The following is a 20053-nucleotide window of genomic DNA, read 5'->3' as shown; positions in this document are numbered from 1 at the left end:
TTATACCAGGTACATCCTTTTAGAGTAAGTTGATGTGTGAGTGGTAGGTGAGGAAATGGGGAGAGAGAATAAAGGAAGACTTTTCAGAAAGTTTGGCTATCAAGAGAAAGAAAGAGATAGGGAATACACCAAAGATATAGATTCCAGGAGGTCTCCTTGTGTACTTCCTTGTTGGTTGATGAGTTTTTAAAGATGGAGCACTGTGGTTAATCTTTGCTAAATATGACCACCAACAGTTTTCCTCCTCTCTTTGTGTTCCCACCTCTCATGACTTCCACAGAGAGACAGAATCTAGTTTCCATCACCTTGAATCTAGGCTGACCTTGTGACTTGCTTCGACCAATAGAATGTGATGGAAGTGACATTCTAGAACTTGTAATACCAGCCTTAAGAGACTTGTAGCTTCTACTTTTACCCTCTTGGGATTGTTGGGGAGGAAAATTTTTTCCTTCTTCCCTTCCAGTTTTGTTGGCTGGTTTAATAATTAAATCGACATAAGATAGACTAAAAGGAGAAAAAATAAATTTAATTACATATGTATGGAGTCCTACAGACATGAAACTCCAAGGTAGTCAGGCAACTGAGGCTTATCTGCCATCCTGAGCTAAGAAAAGGAGGGTAAGGTTCTGGGAATTCACAGGAAAGGGAGACAATTCACAGGAAGATGAGAAAAGCAAATGTTTGGTACATAAATATCTGCCGTGCCACGCAGACAAGTCTTTCTAATATAAAAAGTTATCTCTGGCAATAGCTCTCTTCCTGGTAGAGACCCCCTATACAAATTCTTATAGGCAATTAAGGGAGAGGTAAAAAGCTTTTTCCTGAGTCTGTTGGGTCATAATTGCCTTCATTTCAAAACAACCCACATGCTAAAGAGACACATTTTAGGGTGGAATATCCCACTCCCCCTCAGGATCTAGGCTCCATATTCAGAAGCTCAGGCTTGCTGATGGAGAGAGAGGCTTGATCCGTCCCTAGCTGTTGTAACTACTTATGGGAGCGAATGAAGCCATCTCAGCACTTTTTTTTTTTTTTTTTAAACTGGCTGAGCTCTCAACTGAAGACAGTGATATGAATTACACCACATAGAGCAGAGACTAGCTGTCCCCATGTATCCTGGCCAAATTTTGGAATTGAGAGTAATTAAATGGTTATTGTTGTTGTTTTAAACAGTCTTTTGAGATATAATTACCTAGCATAATATTCACCATTTAAGTATACAGTTCAATGGTTTTTAGTATACTTAGAAAACCATCATCACACACAATTTTAGAACATTTGAATAACCTCAAAAATAAATACTCACATACTTTTGCTATCATTCCCAATCCCCCATCTCTCCTCAGCTCTAAGCAACCACTAATATACATTCTGTATCTGTAAATTTCCCTATTCCAGAGATTCATATGAATGAAATCAGATAATACAGGGACTTTTGTTGCTGGCTACTTTAGCATAATGTTTTTAATGTACATCGAAGTTGTAACATGAATCAATACTTCATTCCTATTTATAGCCAAATAATATTCAATTGAATGTATTATATATACCACTTTTACTTTGTCCATTTGTTGATTTACAATATTATATTAGTTTCGGGTATATAATATGGTGATTCGATATTCTTATACATTTCAAAATGATCACTCTGATAAGTCTAGTTTCTCTCACCATGCAAAGTTACTACAATATTATTGACTGTATTCTGTATACTATACATTACATCCCAATGTCATTTATTTTATAATGAAAGTTTGTACTTCTTAATCCACTTCCCCTATTTTGTCCATCCCTTCACAACCACCAGTTTGTTCTGTGTATCTGTGAGTCTGCATCTGTTTTGTTATGTTTGTTTATTTGTTTAGTAGTTTCCACGTATAAGTGAAATCATATGGTATTTTTCTTTCTCTATCTGACTTATTTCACTTAACGTAATACCCTCAACATCCGTACATGTTTTTGCAATATGGTAAGATTTCATGCTTTTTTATGTCTGGGTAATATTCCATTATGTATATATATCATACCTTTCTTATCCATTCGTCTATCAATGGACACTTAAGTTGCTTCCATATCTTGGTTATTGTAAATAATGCTGCAATGAACATTATTCATGCATATATCTTTTTGAACTAGTGCTTTCATTTTCTTTGAATAAATACCCAGAAGTAGAACTGCTGGATCATATGGTAGTTCTGTTTGTAATTTTTTTGAGGAAACTCCATACTGTTTTCCATAGTGTTTGTACCAATTTACATTCCCATCAACAGTGTACGAGGGTTCCCTTTTCTCCATATGCTCGCCAGTGCTTGATATTTCTTGTCCTTTTTATAACAGTTATTCTGACAGGTGTGAGATGATATCTCATTGTGATTTTGATTTGCATTTCCCTGATGATTAGTGATGTTGATGGATTTGGGGGTTTTGTTGATTTGCTTCCACTTTCTGGCTATTGTGAATATTGCTGCTATAAGCAGTCATGTAAAAAATTTTGTGTGGATATATTTTTATTTCTCTTGTACATATATGTGGGAGTAGAGAGTCATATAATAACTATATATTTAATCATTTGAGGAAATGCCAGTCTGTTTTCCAAAGCAGCTGTACATTCCCACCAGAAGTTAAAATTTCTCCACATTTTCACCAATACTTCCTACTATCTGTCTTCTTTGTTATAGCCATGCTGGTAGGTGTGAAGTGGTATCAATTTATGGTTTGATTTGCATTTTACTGATGGTTAATGATGTTGAGCATCTTTTCATGTTCTTATTAGCACTTGAATATCTTTTTTAGATAAATGACTATCCAGATGCTTTGCCCATTTTTAACTGGATTATGTTTCTTTTTCTTATTGAGTTGTAAGGATTCTTTATATATTCTAGATACAGGTCCTTTATCATATATATAATTGGCAAATATTTTATCTCATTCAATTGCCTTTTAAACCTTTTGATGCTATCTGTTGAAGTACAAACATTTTTAATCCTAAATCCAGTCTTATCTACTTTTGTTGTTGCTGTTGCCCATGATTTTGGTGTCATTTCTAAGAATCCTTTTCAAAATCCAAGGTCACGAAGGTTTGCTCCTGCATTTTCTCTTAAGAGTCTTACAGAGTTAGCCCTTACATTTAGATATTTGAGCCACTTTGATTTAATTTTTGTATATGGTATAAGAAAAGAGTCTAACCTTATCTTTTGCATGTGGCTATCCAGTTGTCCCAGGATCATTTGTTGAAAAGACTCTTCTTTCTTCAATTAGTGCTTGTGCACCCTTGTCAAAAATCAATTTACCATAGATGTATGGATTCACTTCTGGGGTCTCATTCTGTTCCATTGACCTGTATACCTATTTTTGTGCCAATACCACACTGTCTTGATTATCATTGCTTTGTAGAAAGTTTTGAAATCAGAAAGCCCAAGTCCTCCTATGTTGTTGCTGTTTTCAGGATTGTTTTGGCAAGTTTGGTTCCCTGCAACTTCATAAGGATTTTAAGATTAACTTATCAATTTCTACAAGGATGTCAGCTGAGACTCCAGTATGGATGGCATAGAATCTGTAGATCAGTTTGGGGAATACTGCCACTTTAATGTTGTATTTTGACTCATGAATGTAAGATTTTTAAAAAAGCTTTTTAGATTTTAAAAAATTTCTTTATGACGATGGTTTTTAGTTTTGAGAGTATAAGTTTTGGCCTCTTTTGTAATTCCTACATATTTTCTTCTTTTTGATGTTATTGTGAATAGATTTGTTTTCTTAATTTGGTTTCCAAATGATTACAAGTGTATGAAAATGCAATTGGATTTTACATATTGATCATATATCCTGCAACCTAAAGATACTGAGTTCATTTATTAATTTTAATAGTTTTTAGAGGATTCCTTAGAATTTTCTGTATATAAGATCATGTCAGCTGTGAGCAGAGTTAGTTATACTTCTTCCCTTCTAATGTGGGTCACTTTTATTTCTTTTCTTGCCTAATTGTCCTGAATAGAACCTCCAGTACAATATTGAAGAGAAATGAAAGCAGATATTCTTGTCTTGTTCCTGAACTTCAGAGAAAAATCATCCAGTCTTTCATCATTAAGTACTATGTTAGCTATGGGTTTTTTGGTTTTTGTTTTAATAGACGTCCTTTATCAGTTTCAGGAATTTCCCTTCTATATCTCATTTCTTGAGTGTTTTTATCATGAAAGGATGTTGGATTTTGTCAAATGCTTTTTGTTTATCTATTGAGATTATCATGTGATATTTGTTTTTTATTCTATTGCTATAATGTATCAGTTAGTTGATTTTCAGATGTTGGACTAACCTTGCATTCCTAAGCTAAATGCCACTTGGTCATGGCTTATAATTCTTTTTATATGTTGCTGGATTCAGTTTGCTAGTATTTTTTATACTAATAAAATATACATAACATATAGCCTACATTTTAACCATTTCCTAAGTGGGTGCTGTTTGTATAATATATATTATCCATCCTTTTATTTTCAATCTATTTGTACTTTTAACCTGAAATGTGTCTCATAGTTAGTTTTTGTAATCCAGTTTTAAAATCTCTGGCTTTTGATTGCATTGTTTAATACATTTGTGTTTAATGTTGTTATAGATAGAGTTGGATTTATGCCAATTTAATTTTTTTTCATGTCTTCTGTCTTTTATTTTGTTCCTCTAGTATTATTTTACTATACTTTCTTTTGCATTAAGTAAATATTTTCTAATGTGGCATTTTAATTTTGTTAATGGCTATTAACCATACTTTTTTAAGTTTTGTGTGTGTTTTTACTGATTAGTCTAGACTTTACTATATACTCTAGACTTGACTTGACTTTACTACTATATTCAGATTATCAGAATTAGCTTCAGCATTATACTAGCTTGAACCTAGTGATATATAGAAGTGTTACTCTAATATAGCTCTCTGTTACCTTTTCCCCATTTTTAATGTTACTGTTATTATTACACATATTGTATCTATTAATGATATGAACCCAACAATACATTGTTTAATTATTACTTTACTGTCACTAGTCATTTCCTTAGCCAATTAAAGCTTTGCTACCTCCTGTCTTATTTGCACTATTACCGGCAAATATACTCTATCTGTTGCATTGTTATATGCTATAGGCCCAACATTATATTATATACATATTATTTCGTACCATTGCTTTTTAAAATCACTTATGAGAGTAAAAGAGAAAAGTAAGCTATTTGTTTAATAATTACTTTTACCAGTGCTCTTTGTTTTTTTTTCCATGTGGACTTAAATTATCATCATGACTGGGGTTCAGTGGTAGAAGGGAGCCCCCGCAGTCATGACGGCACTCACCCCAGGACTTAGCCTCAGAAAAAAAGCAACTAGGGGCAGGATGAGACATGCTTAAGTTTTGCTCTTCCCAAAAGAAAGCCTTCCGGTTGGGAGCTATGGGGAGAGGGAGATGTATATCCTTGTCTGTAGCAGTCTGTCTGTTTGTTGGTTCGTTTATATTTTTATTAAGTTATAGTTGATGTACAATGTTATATAAATTTCAGGTGTATAGCATAGTGATTCACAGTTTTCAAAGCTTATACTCCATATATAGTTATTATAAAATGTTGCTCTTCCCTATGTTGTACAATATATCCTTGTAGCTTATTTATTTTATATGTAATAGTTTGTACCTCTTAATGCCCTAGCCCTACACCTATCTTGTCCCTCCTCTCTTCCTTCTCCCCACCGGTAACCACTAGCTTTTTCTCTATATCTGTGAATCTGCTGCTTTTTTGTTATATTCACTAGTTTGTTGTATTTTTTAGATTCCACATATAAATGATATCATACAGTATTTGTCTTTCTCTCGCTTACTTCACTTAGTATAATATCCTTCAAGTCCATCCATGTTTTGCAACTGGTAAAACTTCATTTTATGTTTATGGCTGAGTAGTATTCCATTATATATACTACATCATCTTTATCCATTCATGTGTTGATGGATGCTTAGGTTGTTTCCATATCTTGGCAATTGTAAATAATGCTGCTATGAATACTGGGGTGCATGTATCCTTTGAAATTAGTGTTTTTGTTTTCTCGGATATATACCCAGCAGTGGAATTGCTGGGTCATATGGTAGCTCTATTTTTAGTTTTTTGAGAAACCTCCATACTATTTTCCACAGTGGCTGCACCAACTTACATTCCCACCAACAGTGTGTGAGGGTTCCCTTTTCTTCACATCCTCCCCAACATTTGTTATTTGTGTTCTTTTTGGTGATAGCTGTTCTTACAGGTGTGAGGTCATGTCTCACGGTGCTTTTAATTTTCACTTCTCTGATTGACAATGTTGAGCATCTTTTCATGTGCCTGTTGGCCATCTGTATGTTTTCTTTGGTAAAATGTCTATTTAGGTCTTCTGCCCATTTTTTAATCAGGTTGTTTCTTTGTTTGATGTTGAGTTGTATGAGCTGTTTATATATTTTGAATATCAACCCATTATTGGTCATATCATTTGCAAAGGTTTTCTCCCATCCAGTAATTTTTTTTGTTTTGTCACTGGTTCTTCTGCTGTGCAAAAACAAAAGTTTAATTGAGTCCCGTTTGTACATTTTTTCTTTTATTTCCTTTGCTTTAGAAGATAGGCCACAAAAAATATTGTTATGATTTATGTCAGAGTGTTCTGATTATGTTTTCCTCTAAGAGTTTTATGGTTTCTAGCATTACAGTTATGTCTTTAATCCATTTTGAGTTTATTTTTGTATATGGTGCTAGAGAATGTTCTAATTTCATTCTTTTACATGTAGCTGTCCACTTTTCTCAGCACTACTTGTTGAAAAGACTGTCTTTTCTCCATTGTATATTCTTGCCTTCTTTTTCCCAGATTAGTTAACCATAAGTGTGTGGGTTTATTTCTGGGCATTCTGTTCTGTTCCATTGAACTATATTTATTTTTTTGAGCCAATACCAAACTATCTTGTATTACTGTAGCTTTGTAGTATAGTCTGATATCAGGGAACATAATTCCTCCAGCTCTGTTCTTCTTTCTCAAGATTGTTTTGTCTATTTAGTTTTTTTGCATGTTTCCATACAAATTGTAAGATTATTTGTTCTAGTTCTGTGAAAAATGCCCTTGATATTTTGATAGAGATTGCATTGAATTTGTAGATTGCCTTGGTTTGTATGGCCATTTTAATGATATTAATTCTTCCCAATCAAGAACATGTTTTATCTTTCCACCTGTTTGTGTCACCTTCAATTTCTTTTATAAGTGTCTTATAGTTTTCTGAGTACCGGTCTTTTGCCTCCTTAGGTAGGTTTATTCCTAGGTATTTTATTCTTTCTGATGCAGTTGTAAAGAGGATTGTTTCCTTAATTTCTTTTTCTGATAGTTCTTTTTTAGTGTATAGAAATGCAACAAATTGCTATATATTAATTTTGTATCCTGAAGTTTTACTGAATTCATTGATGAGCTCTGTTTTTTGGTGGTGTTTTTAAGATTTTCTATGTACAATATCATGTCATCTTCAAACAGTGACAGTTTACTTCTTCCTTTCTAATGTGGATTTCTTTTATTTCTTGTCTGATTGTGGTAGCTAGAACTTCCAATACAATTTTGAATAAAAGTGGTAAGAGTGGGCATCTTTATCTCTGTCCTTATCTTAGAGAAAATGCTTTTAGCTTTTCACCTTTGAGTATGATGTTAGCTGTGGACTTGTCATATATGGCCTTTATTATGTAAAGCTATGTTCCCTCTGTGCCTGCTTTCTAGAGCATTGTTATCATAAATGGATGTTGAATTTTGCTAAAAGCTTTTTCTGCATCTATTGAGATGATCATATGGTTCTTATGCTTCAGTTTGTCAATGTGATATATCAGATTGATTGATCTGAAGCTATTAAAAGAACTTCATATCCCTGGGATAAATCCCACTTGTTCATTGTGTATGATTCTTTTAACATATTGTTGGATTTGGTTTGCTAATTCTTTGTTGAGGATTTTGCCTGTATGTTCATTAGTGATATTGTCCTGTTATTTTCTCTTTTGTGATCTCTTTGTCTGATTTTGGTATCAGAGTGATGCTGGCCTCATAGAATGAGTTCAGAAGCACTCCTTCCTCTGCAATTTTTTGAATAGTTTGAGAAGGATAGGTGTTAACTCTTCTCTAAATGTTTGGTAGAATTCACCTGTGAAGCCATCTGGTCCTAGACTTTTGTGTGTTGTGTGTTCATCTCTGGCAGTCTTGGTTCAAATACCACCAACCCACCTTTCTTACTAAATTTTTACAGGTTTTCTTGAATAGATATTTCTTCATCCACTGTTTGTTAGGATTATTTCTAGAGACTTTCCATGATTATGTCATTTTTATAACTTTTACAAGTTTTACTGGAGAGTGGGTCAACAGAACTCCTTATGCTGTCATGCCAGAAGTCAGTCTCCTGTTGTTTTAAACCATTACGTTTTGAGGTGGTTTACAGAGACTCTGATTGATATTAAACACAGGGAAGTGACTAGATTTGAGGACTAACTTGGTAATATAGGCACAGCAGATGGGAGTTAGATTGTAGAGAGTGGGCAGTTCTCAATATCCAAAGCATAGTTGAGGAATTGGATTATGATATGTGGGTGAATAATAATTTTTTTTCTGGGAAGAAATACTAGGAAGATTTGTAGCACAGACTTTGAAGAATAGATGTATTTTTATTATTCTTTGAAGTAGGTCTACTAAGAAGGAAAGTCGACAAGGTAAATATCTGAGGTGTTTTCTCTAACTAGAGAATGAGTATTGAAGAGTCTGTAAAACTTGGTCACTTAATTTATGGTTATTGTAGCACTATTCAAAGTTATGTTCTTCAAAGCAGAGGTGTAGGAAACAATTTGGGTTATTTCTCCAAGGTGTGATGTAAGCATATAAATAAGAAAATTTAAGATATTGATTTTAAAGACTGACTTATCATGAAACTTGGGGCATACTTCTGAAATAAAAATGGGTGTTTATGAATAGGAAGAAATTGAGGAGTCATTGCACTCAAGGTTCCAGTGAGGTCAAAATAGGAGAAGAATGTGACAAGAGGTCTGAAATAAGAGGAGATTGTTGGAGATTAGTTCATTTAATTTGATGGAGAAAAAACAGGGTTTGATCACAAGAGTGTATAGGTGAGAAAGTGAGAATGAAGTCATTGGAAAGGTGAAGGTCAAAGAAATGAGAAATTTTTATTGTGTGTAATGTACATTGAAACTTTTAGGATGATGGCTAGAATTGGAATAGAGATGAAAACAGTGAACTATGTTATAACATGTTATGTGAATAAGGAGAAGAAGTAGGGTATCAACAAATGGCAGCAATAGGGAGGGATTTAAATTTCTAGTGGCATGAGCTACAAAATAATTTTGTTTTAAGTCTAACTATTCAATGTTATGGAATTACTTTAGTGGATTAAGATTTTTTTCAGGCATGAAAATAATGTAGTTCTGTATTTTTAACAGAGAACTTCCTAATACCATGTCAGAACAGCATGAATAGTATAATTTAACTTTTATAAAATTATGAATCAAATCAGAATAATATAGACAGATAAGGTTAATCGCGATAACCCCTGTGGAGTAAGACTGTCTGATTTTTGTGTTCATTTTTATATATTGTTTAAAATATAATGAGCACACGGTATTTTGAAGTTCAGCAAAGAAACGGTAAAACACATTTTTAATTTAGAAAACAAAATATAATTAACTCTAATCTTTCTTCAAGTTAATCATTTATTTTATCCATAGAAAATGCAAATTACAATTATAAGTCATCTATACAGCTTTATGTAAATGTACAATAAGAAAATAGAAAAAGGAGTTTCAGGAAGCTTATACACCACAGTCTCAAGAAAATTTGAATGCATATTACTCAAAAATAAATAAATTTGAGCATGGTTTTTTAACATGAGCTTTGCTTTTGGGAGAACTTGAACATGTAAATGTAGAAATTTGTTACTTCCTCTATTTGCCGCTAAAAATGTATTTTCAAATTATAGACATGTGATAGTAAACTTCTTTAAAAAATGGAAAAATTAATTAAATAAAAGTAATAAGTTTATTTTGTATCTGAGAATGAATAGGGAGGAAACTCATAATCTAAAAAACTAGTTATATTCTAGATTCTGATACAGGAAATTTAGTTATATGCTCAAGAAAGAGATTACACAGAAGTGAGATTACAACTTCTAATAATACTGAAAACTAGGAATGATAGTTACAAATATGTGGGTTTCCAAAAAAGAAAAGTTTGGATTGGGGGACCTAGGGCAGAACAACATAGTCAAGTAAGCAGATTTAGGAAATTTTCTTCTATGTTATTTCTCATCCTAACTTCAAGGACTGGGAGGTAGAGGAAGGGCTTGCTAATCACAGGATGTCAAATTTCAACTATTTTTATTTGAATTTTCTTTGAGACATAAAGACAGTATATGTCAGCCATCTCTGCATTCCAAAATGAGGTAACTCATGTAATTAAGGTGCTCGAAAACAGGTCTACAACTTCCTTGAGACTCTTATTCTCCTCTTTGACAGTCTTTCATTGCAATCCTTCTGGCATTTTCTAATTTACTTTCTGCGGGCTATCGCTGTCTCTAATTTCGGGAGCTAGCTAGCTAGCTGTGTGTTCATTCACTCATATTCTGGAGTCCTTGAAAGGATGTTACATTTTAATCCTGGAGGAGTATATCCATATTAGTAAACTCTCCCTTCTCCATCTTCATGTTCCACTGCCCCTGATCCAGCACCCTTGCGATCTAGTTCTTTATATAGTTTCTCGATTCCAATTAGTATATGTTAGCTAGGTTTTGCATTTCCTTTTGGATATAGTCCCTTTCCTTTTTTTTCAGTCTCAGCGCATCCCTTGCTTGGTTATGTAATGACTTAATCTAGTTATTAGCCTGGTGGCCAGGAATGGATGTAGAAGTGGACCCTGAGCAAGGCACACATTGCCTTGGTGAGGAGAGGTGTCTAAGAGGAGGACACACTAGCTTTAAAAGAGAGTAGTGGGCCACTTTTCCCAGTTGAGAAGGTTCAGGGGAATATGATTTAAGATTTTCCCATCTATCCACCTAGATGTCTTCCTCTAACATCTCACGGTCCCAATCGATAGCCCTGTCCTTGGTATAGCATATCTATCTGGCTTGAGAATTTAACTATCTCTGGATCTCTACTACTCTTATCACTAAGCCCTAGCCTGCCCTCTAGCCTTTTGTGCCCTTGAACTGCAGGAGACTAGTCTTTTTACACGCTGCCAAAAAGGTTGCCAGTTTCACAGTTGGCTTCTAATCAGAAAATAATAAACTTCAACATTTCATTTTTTCATGAACATTGATTGCCCCCAGATAAGCGAACCAGTTCCGTTGTCCTCATATTTACCATTTTTCCCATATTTTCCCAATACTTGACCTGTTGTACTCACTAGTACTATTCTCTTTGCCACTATGTCAGCCCTGTTCTTCACCTGAGAAAACTGTAACCATCACATTGCTACCTTGTACCAGGGACAGTGTGTGCTCTACCTATTATCAATGTTTTTTAGTCTAAAAATCCTATCTTATCATCTGCTCCATTGGATCCCTCCTGGTACCAACTCTTGAAAATCTGGGTGTGTGGGAAGCTGACTGAGATGGGGACTGGTACAGATAAAATGTGTTTGTGGATGCTCTCAGGATCAGCCTCTGTAGGGGAAAGAAGGAGGAAGAATTGGGTGGAGGGAGAAGTTGGGTTGCAAACACATTTCTTGGGAATTCTGAAGTTGAGCTAGCCCTTCAGAACTGTCCACAGTTGCTGCAAGGCCAGACATTTATACTCCTAAGTAGACTTATTATTTCCAGGGAGCATGAACTTGGGCAAGTCACCTCTCTTCAGATGAGGGCAGTTCATAAAGAAGGCTGATAGAGAGGACTGTCAGCTGGCTACAGTCCCAGAAAACAGGAAAATAAGTCCTTCATTCCTGAAGAAGAATCTTAATGGCACATTAGAGCATTTGCTAGGCTCCTCTTAGTTACTCATTCAAACTGAGCATATAACATGGTTGGGGGAGGATATTAGAAGAGGGTTGTTCAAGGAAGCTGTGAGTGTTTCTGTCTCCACCTACTTCTCCCCTTACTCCTCCCTATGCACATGCTCTTTTTCCTACCACTTCCCTACAGGGTAATTTTCTTCTACTTAAAACCTAAGAAAGGGAGCTTTAATTGGTCCATGTAGAGAACTTGATGTATATCTCCTGGAGCTATCAGGATACTGAGACTGGTGTCTGACTCATACTGGCTAGCTGCCTTCTGTGAAGAATAAAGCAATCAGTTATTTGGCGTTAGCTATGGCAGTACATTCAGGCTCTACCATAACCCAGTCTCAAACCAGTGGTTGTTTGTCAAAAGGTGAAGAGATATTTGCAGAGGGTGATGTAGCATTGTTTCCAAACCCTAAAAGTGCACTGCTATTTACCTATAGAGGCCCACCTAAAGATTCCTTACAATGCCCTATCTGTCACAGATACCTCCAGGACAATTTAATCTGTTGGATCAGACAGCCCAACTAGCAGAGTGGATTACACTGTACCCTGGAACTGTAGCAGAGCCTTCTCTTGTTCTGGGTCCACACAAAACTGTCAGCCTTTCAGATAACTTGACAGATGAGTAGAATTAGTCCACCAAGTGAAGTATGTATTTCCTTTAAAAATTCAAATAAGCCCACCAGGTGATACGCCTCTTCCTTAGTGGGATGAAGAGCAGCCTGCTCTTCACTATGGAAAGACTACACCAAGTAATCACCAAGATGCTGAGATCGCAGGCCCCTGAATCTTTGTGGGATTTATTCCAAACCCCATGCCATGCCTGTGTCTTACCAAATTGCTGTCTCTTTTTCACCAGGTACAGTCAGCACAGTGTTATCAGTATAGTACACAATATAATGTCCTGTGGATTGGAGAGGTAATTGAGGTCCCTAAAGGCTAGATTATGACATAGGGCTGGAGATGATGTAGTCCTGAAGAAAAAAATATGAGCTTGTATTGATAGTCCTGTCAACTGAAAGCAAGCTACTTCTAATAGTCTTTACTAGAAGGTATAGAGAAAAAGTATTCACTAAATCAGGTGTCAAAAGATATGTTGATTTGTTCCAGCAATAAAATCATACTTGAAAAGCAGCTGCAATTGGAGTCAACATCTGATTAGATTTAAAATAATCCACTATAATTCTCTAAATCACATTTTACATGCACCAGCCAAATAGGTGAGTTGAAGTGGTATACGTTAAGAATCACCATCCTTGCACCTTCAGTTCCCTGGTGATGACACTGATCTTTGTAATCTCTCTAGGAATGTATTTATTACTTTCAGTTTACTATTTTAGTAAGTAGAGGCAATTCTAGTGACTTTCACTTAGCCTTTACTATTATAATAACATGATCTCCATAGGTCAGGGAAGTGACGTGGGATTATGCCAGTTGCTGAGTATCTTTATTCCAATTGTTCATTCTGGAAGTGGGGAAACAACCAAAGTTGGAGCTGAGAGCCACTGGACCCACTATGAAGTGAACTTGAGCACTGTGAGTTTCTAGGAATTAGTGTCAGTTTAGAGCCAGTGTTCAGTAATCCCAGAAAAGTCTTTTTATTTCCTCTTCCCCAAAGCACAGCCACACTGGCAAATGACTTCAGATACATTTGGGAAAATTAGAAGAAAAAATTTACAGTATAAAACTTTGTCTGTGTAGCAATGTCTTCTTCATGAGTACTTGGCCTCCTTTATTCAAGCCTTGGGCTTGTGAACTGACAAATTTAGGAATTGGTGAAGGAGCTATGATCCTCTCATGTTGTAATTCAAGTCAGATTCCTGTTCGCCAGACCTAGTGATTTTCCATTTAGACAAATCAAGTAAGATTTTAGGAAGCTGGCAATCTATTTCAATTTTAGGGAGGCTATGATCAACTAGCCAACACCAATGATCTCTGATTATACTTGGCTTTGCTTCTCATAACTGTGAATATACTTGCCTTGTGTTTGGTGATTAAATGCTGGCCTTTTACCCTTACACAATCTACTAATCTCCGTTGTATTTGGGAAGCTCAGTTTGATGATAACAGTTTTTATGGTAAGTCCAGGTCTGCAGTGGGTAGCCAGCACTGAAATCTTCACGGACACTGTTGCTCCTTCCACAGATGCTTTCCACATAGTGTTGGTGAAGAGACCAACTCCTGGGCCCTCCAAGTAAATATTTAGGCGATTGGTAATCAGGTTCTCCTAATGTCACATTCCAATATCCCTGTTTTCCCTTATATTGTGCCAATGATATCCTGGTGTTTCAAGTTTATTTAGTGTAGACCACATTTGGCTCCTGGTTTCAGTCAACAAGTCAAACAAACTTCTCCAGTCATTCCCAACTACCTGAGCTAATACATTGAATCCAAATGTTTGTAACATTCTTCATCCAAAGAGAGTCTAAATTCTTCTGTCAGGAGAAGAAAGGTTGCTTCTACTGTCGAATGAAGCTCAGCAGAATTTAGGGGTTTAATATCTCCAGTTTCACCAAAGTCAGCCTACTTGTCCCAATTCCCTTTTCAGCATCTTACTCCTTCCCAATGACTGCTCAAACTTTAATATTACAGAACCCACAATTTTGGGAATACCATTTCCATTGTAATTCAACCATCTTTAGAATTAGACTTTTCATCTGTTTTACAGAAATTTTGGCCCTGTCGCTACAAGATGTAGTGTTTCTTTGGGGGCAGCCATCGAATCTTTCTGGTCCTTTATCCAGATCTTGGGCTGAGAATTTCAAACCCTTCGTTAACATTTTTCTCCCCAAGTTCTTCAATGCACTTAGAAAAACCACCCATTCCAGTAAGATATATGCCTTAGTTTCACTGTAGTATTCGATAAGTAGCTACTTGCTCTCCCAAAGCTTTGCCTTCTGTAGGTACTTTACAGGTGTCTACAGATGATGATTAAGTATCTGATTTATCAATACTTTCCTTGGGCTATGTGAGTTCTATTCACCAATGGAAATAGAGTCAGTGATACCTTTAATCTTATCAGATCAGAAACCAATTCCAGATATTTTAGGGCCAATTCTGAGAACTCTTTTCTGAGGTCTTGTTCCTCTGGAACATTCCTGTCCAGTAAATGTATGTGAGCCACAAGTGCAAACTACCTCTGCATTGTTAAAATATTTAGTAGCCACATTAAGAATGTAAAAAAAAGGTGAACTTAATTTAAATAATTTAATTTAAATCACTATAGATATATATATCATTTCAACATGTAGTCAATATAAAAATTATTAATGAAATGTTTTTATTTTTTCTTACTGCCTTTGAAATCTTGTGTATTTTATAGATGCAACACATCTCAATTCTGACTAATCACATTTCAAGTTGCTCTACAGCCACATGTGGCTAGTGGGTTCTGTGTAGGACAGCACATATCTAGAACTCCTTCCATTCACAGTTTCTGTAACAGTTTGATTAAAGAAGCAGAACAGCATAAGTGATACAGAGTAAGAGATTTTTATATAAGGACTAGTACTTGCACAATTATTGAACTTGGAATAGGTATCTCTGTGTTGCTCTGATATTGAGAGTGAAACCATTAGCTATTAGCCATTAGGTATCAGTCAGATCAGTAGTAGAAAGGAAAGCTGGATACATACAATACCTAGGATAATGGACCCACTACAGTGAACTTGGAAGCAACATCATTCTCTCTGTCTCCAACTTCTGCAGGGAAAACAGGAAAGTGAAGCTGCAGCCCTTTACCACGACTTGCACACTCACCTGGCCCAGAACTATAAGAAGCTGGAAGGAGGCTCCCCATATCATCAAAATGAGACAGCAGATCGGTGAGTACAAGTGTGAGGTGCCACAATGCATGGTACTCTACACTAATCTCCTGAGCATAAAAAATATGGCTGCTGCTTCATTTCTACTTTCCAAATTCATTCAAATTGTATTTGTGGCCAATATGAATCTAGAACCATACAGTACAAGAAATTATGAAACATTCTCATCCTGATTAAGGTGACACAATAATAAACCACTTCAACTATGTTATGTTAAAAGTTTTTAAATTAACAAGCTGAGAAATAAAATTTATATGTAACATCACCGGAAAGATTAATATCACTAGTCATTTATAAAACAATATTAACCACCAGTGAGTAAATTGAACAATAATCATTCTCAAAACATAAAAGAAAGCTATGAAGGGTCACAAAAACAAAGCCTTGTTTCTAAAAAAAAAAATGCAAAAGAAAAATATATAGCTAACAATTTTGTATTTTTTGCAGTCAGGGTGCTATGAACATGCTGTTGCTGGGTGGCATAAAAATTGGTATAAAATTAACAATATATAATTTTGTAAAATGTCTCGTGGCTTTAAAATGTTTCTATTCTTTACTGTACTAATTCCACTCATTTGTTATCATACTTTAAAATGTATACATTTTACAAATATCCAAAACAAAAGAATAATCATATAAAATACTTATAAAATGTGTAAAAGTGATAAAAGTCAGATACATCACCATGTGTATAGTTATAGTATGGTTCCAGTTTTTTAAAATCAACATTATAATGGCATATTTCTCTGCTTGGAAAAAGAATCTTGGAAGGAAATATTTTAAGATGTTAACAGATATTGTAAGTTATATTTAATTAATTTATTATACTTTCTTCTCTTTTCTAACATTTTTGAGATTTTCATGTGATTACTAAATTCTAAAGACTAATCAATAGTTAAAATGTTTACATTAATTTAATGGCGCTTTCTCAAACTGTTCTGTACGCACCAGATAGAGTTACATCCTTTTTTTTTTTTTTTAATAATGGATCATAGGTGATGCTTTAGTGGTTACTCTCAATAAGTTTTCTAAAGTATTTGTACCAATTTATACTTCTACCAGCATTTAATGAGAACTCCAATTGCTCTACACTCTTGGTAATACTCAGTGTAGTCAGTCCTTTTTGTTTTAGCCATTCTTGTGGGTGTGCAGTGGTAGTTCACTGGTGTTAGTCTGCTCTTTGCTGAGAAGTAATTAAGTTGATCACCATTTCATATGCATACAAGCAATTCACATATCCTCTTTCGTGAAAGTATTTTTCAAATCCGTTGTCTATTTTTATAGAGTTTTCTGTCTTTTTTTATTGTAGGAGATTTTTTATGTGTTGGATACAAGTCCATCTCATGTATATGTATTGAAAAAAGAAAAACCTTCTCCCATTCTATACCTTGCATTTTCATTTTCTATTTTTTTAATTGAAAATAATGTCTTAATTTTAAAATAGTTCAACTTATACTTTTTCTTTAGGGTTAGTGCTCTTCATGATTAATATCCTATTTAAGAAATCTTTGCCTGTTCTAAGGTCAGGAAGATATTTTTATATGTTATCTTCTAGAAGCTTTACTATTTGTCTTTCACATTGAGGTCTATGATCCATCTGACTTGATTTTTGTATATCACGTAAGGTAGGATTTAATATTGTTTCCCCTAAATGGATTACCTTGATTAAGCATCGTTTAGTTTTCAGATTCCATTTCATTGCAGTAGTGATTTTGCCTTAAATTAGATGGCTATGTATGTGTGGATCTAAATCTATATACTTTCTTCTATTCCACTGGTGTCTTTGCCTATCCTGCATTTATACCACATTGTTTTGAATACTGCAGCCTCATAAATAGTCTTTATATCTAGTAGTATACAACCTTTAACTTAGTTCTTCTCCAATTCTTTTCTTAAAATTGAGATAAAATTAACATATAACATTATGTTAGTTTCAGGTGTACAACATAATGATTCAATATATGTATATGTTGCAAAATGATCACCACATTATATCTAATTAACAGCCATCACCACACAGTTGCAATTAATTTCTTGTGATGAGAACTTTTAATATCTACTCTCTCAGCAACTTTCAAATATACAGTATTTTTTTTTTTAATTTTAATTTATTTATTTATTTTTGGCTGTGTTGGGTCTTCATTTCTGTGCGAGGGCTTTCTCTAGTTGCAGCGAGCAGGGGCCACTCTTCATCGCGGTGCACGGGCCTCTCACTATCGCGGCCTCTCTTGTTGCGGAACACAGGCCCCAGACACACAGGATCAGTAGTTGTGGCTCATGGGCCTAGTTGCTCCGTGGCATGTGGGATCTTCCCAGACCAGGGCTCGAACCCGTGTCCTCTGCATTGGCAGGCAGATTCTCAACTACTGTGCCACCAGGGAAGCCCCTACAGTACAGTATTTTTAACTGGAGTCACCATGCTGAACACTACATCCCCAGGACTTATTTTATGACTGGAATTTTGTACCTGTTGAACACTTTCACCCATTTCTCCCACCCATAAGCTCACTCCCTGCCTCTGACAAGCACCAATCTTTTTCTGTATCCATGAGTTCGCTTTAAGATTTTTGTTCTTGTTGTTTGTTTTTGCTTTAGATTTCACATATAAGTAAGATCATAAGGTTTTGTCTTTGTCTGATTTATTTCACTTAACATGGTGCTTTCAAGGTCCAACCATCTTGTTGCAAATGGCAGGATTCACTCTTTTTTATGGCTGAATAATATTCCATTGTGTATATGTACATACCACATTTTCTATATCCATTCATTCCTTGGTAGACACTTAGGTTGTTTTCATGTCTTGGCTGTTGTAAATAATGCTAAAATAAATGTGGGAGTGCAGATAATCTTTTTGAGTTTGTGTTTTCATTTCCTTTGGGTAAATGCCCAGAAGGGGAATTGTTGGATCATATAATAATTCTATTTTTAAATTTTTTGAGGAACCTCTGTACTGTTTTCCATAATGGTTGTACCAATTTGCATTCCCACTAAAAGTGCACAAGAGATCCCTCCTCACGTCTGCACCAACACTTATTATTTCTTGTCTTTTTGATAATAGCCATTCTAACAAGTGTGAGGTGATGTCTCATTGTGACTTTGATTCACATTTCCCTGATGATTAGTAATGTTGAGCACCTTTTCACGTACCTGCTGGCCATCTGTATGTCTTGTTTAGAAAAATGTCAACTCAAATCCTCTATCCAGATTATTTTTTTTGCTATTGAGTTGTATGAGTTCTTTATATATTATAGATATTAATTCCTGATCAGATATATGATTTGCAAATATTTTCTTCCATCCCATAGGTTGCCTTTTCTTTTAGTTGATGGTTTCCTTTGCTGTGCAGAAGCTTTTTAGGTTGATGTAGTTCCATTTGTTTATGTTTGCTTTTGTTGCTTTTGCTTCTGGTGTCAAATCCAAAAAAATCATTGCCAAGACTGTGAAGGGCTTACTGCCTATGTTCTTTTCTAGGAGTCTTATGGTTTCAGGTCTTATGGTCAATTCTTTAATCCATTTGAGTTTATTTTGTTTCTGGTATAAAGTTGCAACCATTTCTGACACATAATGGATCAATTTCTTAACTTCAGGTTAAAATTTTCATGGAAATCTGAATATCTGTTCATTTCCCCCCACTACTTAGTGATTACTGATTCTTTTGTTATGTGTGAAACTTCAGTTAAAATATGTGGAAGATTGCGTAAAGATCCCAGATTTCACAATATATGATAATATATGTATATATCATTTAACTTTTAGCTGGAAACTGGGAGAGAAGGGAAGAATTATTTTCAGTATATAAATTAATAAATACATAATCTGATGTATTATACATGAATAAATGGCTTAATTTCAGTGCAATAAATTGAGTGATTTTAAGGAACATAAAAAGCACACAGAAATGCAAAGTTATGAGTACAGAGGAACATACTAGACTATTTGACCTCCCACACCAATTTGTTCACATCCTTGCCTCTACAGTTTCTCTCTCAGCCATGCTATTTTATCATGGTCCAAAATGCGGGGTTTACCTCTCTCACAAGATAATCTTGTTATAGACAATCTAGTTATTGAATGTTTTCAGCTCAGAAAAGTGTTGTTAATGGCTCTTTGTGGCATTTCAAATCCATCATATATATATGAAACACAAAAATTTTTCTTTCCTCAAACTTATGGTGATTACTTTGTCTAGAAGTCATAGTGTTTCACAGAAAACAAAACAAACAAA

General features: G+C 34.9%; 1 protein-coding gene and 1 pseudogene across 6 annotated transcripts in view; both read left to right on the top strand.

Annotated features, from left to right (window-relative positions):
* LOC309622492 (uncharacterized protein) overlaps nucleotides 1-20053 on the top strand; it is a 639059-nt gene that overhangs the window by 416904 nt on the left and 202102 nt on the right. For all 5 annotated transcript variants that reach the window (XM_082378571.1, XM_082378570.1, XM_082378569.1 and 2 more), the window contains one exon: nucleotides 15713-15828. In XM_082378571.1, the coding sequence (XP_082234697.1) occupies nucleotides 15713-15828 (116 nt within the window). The remainder of the gene's footprint in view (nucleotides 1-15712; nucleotides 15829-20053) is intronic.
* LOC309621075 (coiled-coil domain-containing protein 6 pseudogene) overlaps nucleotides 1-20053 on the top strand; it is a 165277-nt pseudogene that overhangs the window by 70927 nt on the left and 74297 nt on the right. The gene's annotated exons all lie outside the window — the stretch shown is intronic.

This window comes from Balaenoptera borealis (genome assembly GCF_965194805.1).
Source record: "Balaenoptera borealis genome assembly, chromosome: 2".
In the NCBI taxonomy this organism is placed as follows: domain Eukaryota; kingdom Metazoa; phylum Chordata; class Mammalia; order Artiodactyla; family Balaenopteridae; genus Balaenoptera; species Balaenoptera borealis.
This window is presented reverse-complemented; position numbering and strand designations above follow the sequence as displayed.